General features: G+C 55.7%; 1 protein-coding gene across 1 annotated transcript in view; it reads right to left on the bottom strand.

The window, feature by feature from the left end:
• The window catches only part of SDK1 (sidekick cell adhesion molecule 1), a 478174-nt gene that overhangs the window by 65745 nt on the left and 410058 nt on the right, over nucleotides 1–2371 (bottom strand). Inside the window, exon 26 of the mRNA XM_010845804.1 lies at nucleotides 608–723. Within this exon, the coding sequence (XP_010844106.1) occupies nucleotides 608–723 (116 nt within the window). The remainder of the gene's footprint in view (nucleotides 1–607; nucleotides 724–2371) is intronic.

The following is a 2371-nucleotide window of genomic DNA, read 5'->3' on the forward strand; positions in this document are numbered from 1 at the left end:
GGGGGCGCTGCATCCAAACGGGCCAGAGGGAGCTATCAGGATGCCCCGGGGTGGCGGTGGGGCGTGAGGATAGGAGGAAACAGAACGGGATGGAGAAGATGGACGGCCCAAGGAGAGGCCACAGCACATGACATGCGCGGCCTCACGGTCAAAACCAGGAAGGTCCGCCCTGCTGCTGGCGGAGCGGACGGCACAGAACAGGGGGGTTTTGAGGGCCTGGGTAAAAGCACACAGGGCTGGCCCAGAAAGGTCTCCCAGAGAAGCCGGGAGGTGCCAAGCCTCGACGCCAAGGCCAGCCCCCAGGACGGACACGGGTGGTGATGACACCTGCAGACACATGTGTAGGGGCCTCTGGACACGTCCTTGGCATTGTACAAAATCAGCCACCATCGACTAGAGGGAGCAACTGCCGTTCCGCCCATCTTAGGCTCAGAGCGCCTTGCGTGGGCCCGCGTGACGAGGGTGGAGCGACCCTCACCCCAGACGGTGACGAGGGAGATGAGAGGAGGAGGGTGAAGTCCAGGAAACAGGCCAGAGCCAGCGATGCACAGGCCATGCTAGCTCGCCGGCCGGGGAGGCAGGCGGGGAAGGTCACCTGAGCACGTACCTTGTAGCCCAGGATGAGCCCGTTTTGGTCTGGTTCGGGGCCCGAGGCCCACGTCAGTAAGATCTGGGTGGAGCTGACGGCCTCGGCTGACACGTTTTCAGGGGCGGCTGAAGGAACTGCAAGGAATGAGTTAAAGAGATTGGCTCCGGAAGTCTAAAGGCTTCTACAAATAAAGATCTAATTTTTACCCTTCTAATCAAGTTGTCCTTGAAATAGCAATGCACTCTGAGCGTTTTTGCAGTGATCAGATTAAACCTGCAGGGGTATCATGGAAATGTAAATCTCCTTAATATTAGCAACAAATTCCATAAATCCCGGGTATTTAGGAGCTCCATGTTACCCGAGTCCACCCAGAGAGAAAATAAGCTTGTCTGATTCTTATATTAACTGGTGAGAACTGTGGCTTTTATCTCAGACGGAATCCTCACTTTCAGACACAGTTCATGGACCTCTCTAAACGCGGACTTTGTGGGGGACAGGCAGGCGGAGAGGGGAGGAGGGGAGGTTATGATCTGCGCCCGGGGTGGGGGCAGGGGAGCCTTACATGGTGCACCTCTCTGTGGGGAGGGGGTGACAGGAACGACCAAAGCGAGTGTCAGCACCCCCAGCACCTCCTCGGTCGAAAAGGAGAACACGTCAAGTTCACGAAACTCATGGGCACAGAACACGTGATGGGGCTGTGACACCTTCTCAGTGACCACCCCCAGGACCAGCCTGCCGACTGGCTCACTCGTCCACCCGTCCATCCATTCACTCATGCATCCATGTACTCCTTCACGCGTCCACCCCCTCGCTCATTCACTCACTCACTCGTTCACTCACTCACTCGCTCATTCGCTCATTCACTCATTCGTTCATTCACTCGTTCACTCACTCACTCACTCATTCGTTCACTCACTCACTTGTTCACTCGCTCATTCACTCATTCATTCGTTCATTCACTCACTCACTCATTTGTTCCCTTCCTCACTCACTCACTCACTCACTCACTCATTTGTTCCCTTCCTCACTCACTCACTCACTCACTCATTTGTTCTCTTCCACACTCACTCATTCACTCCCTCATACATGAGCACTTCCTTCTTTCTGCTCAGCCATTGTGAAGGCTCCTCTGGTAGTCAGTCTGAAGACAGAAAGTAACGTATTTTTGCACGACGACACTGCTCCCCAACTCTGCTTCCTAGAGCTTCTGTACCAAAGCGATGTGGTCTTTGCTGTGGGTTGAATTGTGCCCCTTCAAGCTCCCATGCTGAGTCCTGACCCTCTGGGCCCAGAATGTGACCTTATTGGGAAATATGGTCCCTGGGATGTAATGGGTCAGATGAGGTCACATGGGGGTGAGGTGGTCTCTATTCCAGCAGGACTGGCATCCCTGTGAGAAGAGATGGACGTGCACGTGGGGAGACCCCCGACCCCTGGCAGGACTGGGTTTGTACTGCCACAGCCGAGGAGCTTCCAGAAGCTGGGAGGGGGAAGGACCGCCCCTCCTGGCACCCCCAGAGGGAGCTCAGCTCTGCTCACATCCCTTTCTCCACCTTCTGGCCTTCAGAGCCTCGAGAGAATACATTTCTGCTGTTTGAAGCCACCACTCTGGGGCACGTGATTACAGCAGCCCCAGGAAACAAGGGGCTGCTGTAATGAAGTCTTTAAGAAAAAAATGACAGGACTCCTGCAGGCCCTGGAGGAGATGCTCTCCGTTGTTGGCCAGCTGGTCCCAGGTGCTCTGCAAGCGGCAGGGTTGGGATGGAGGCGGGGGGGGCCAAG

The sequence above is a fragment of the Bison bison genome, unplaced genomic scaffold (assembly GCF_000754665.1).
Source record: "Bison bison bison isolate TAMUID 2011002044 unplaced genomic scaffold, Bison_UMD1.0 scf7180017864223, whole genome shotgun sequence".
NCBI lineage: Eukaryota > Metazoa > Chordata > Mammalia > Artiodactyla > Bovidae > Bison > Bison bison.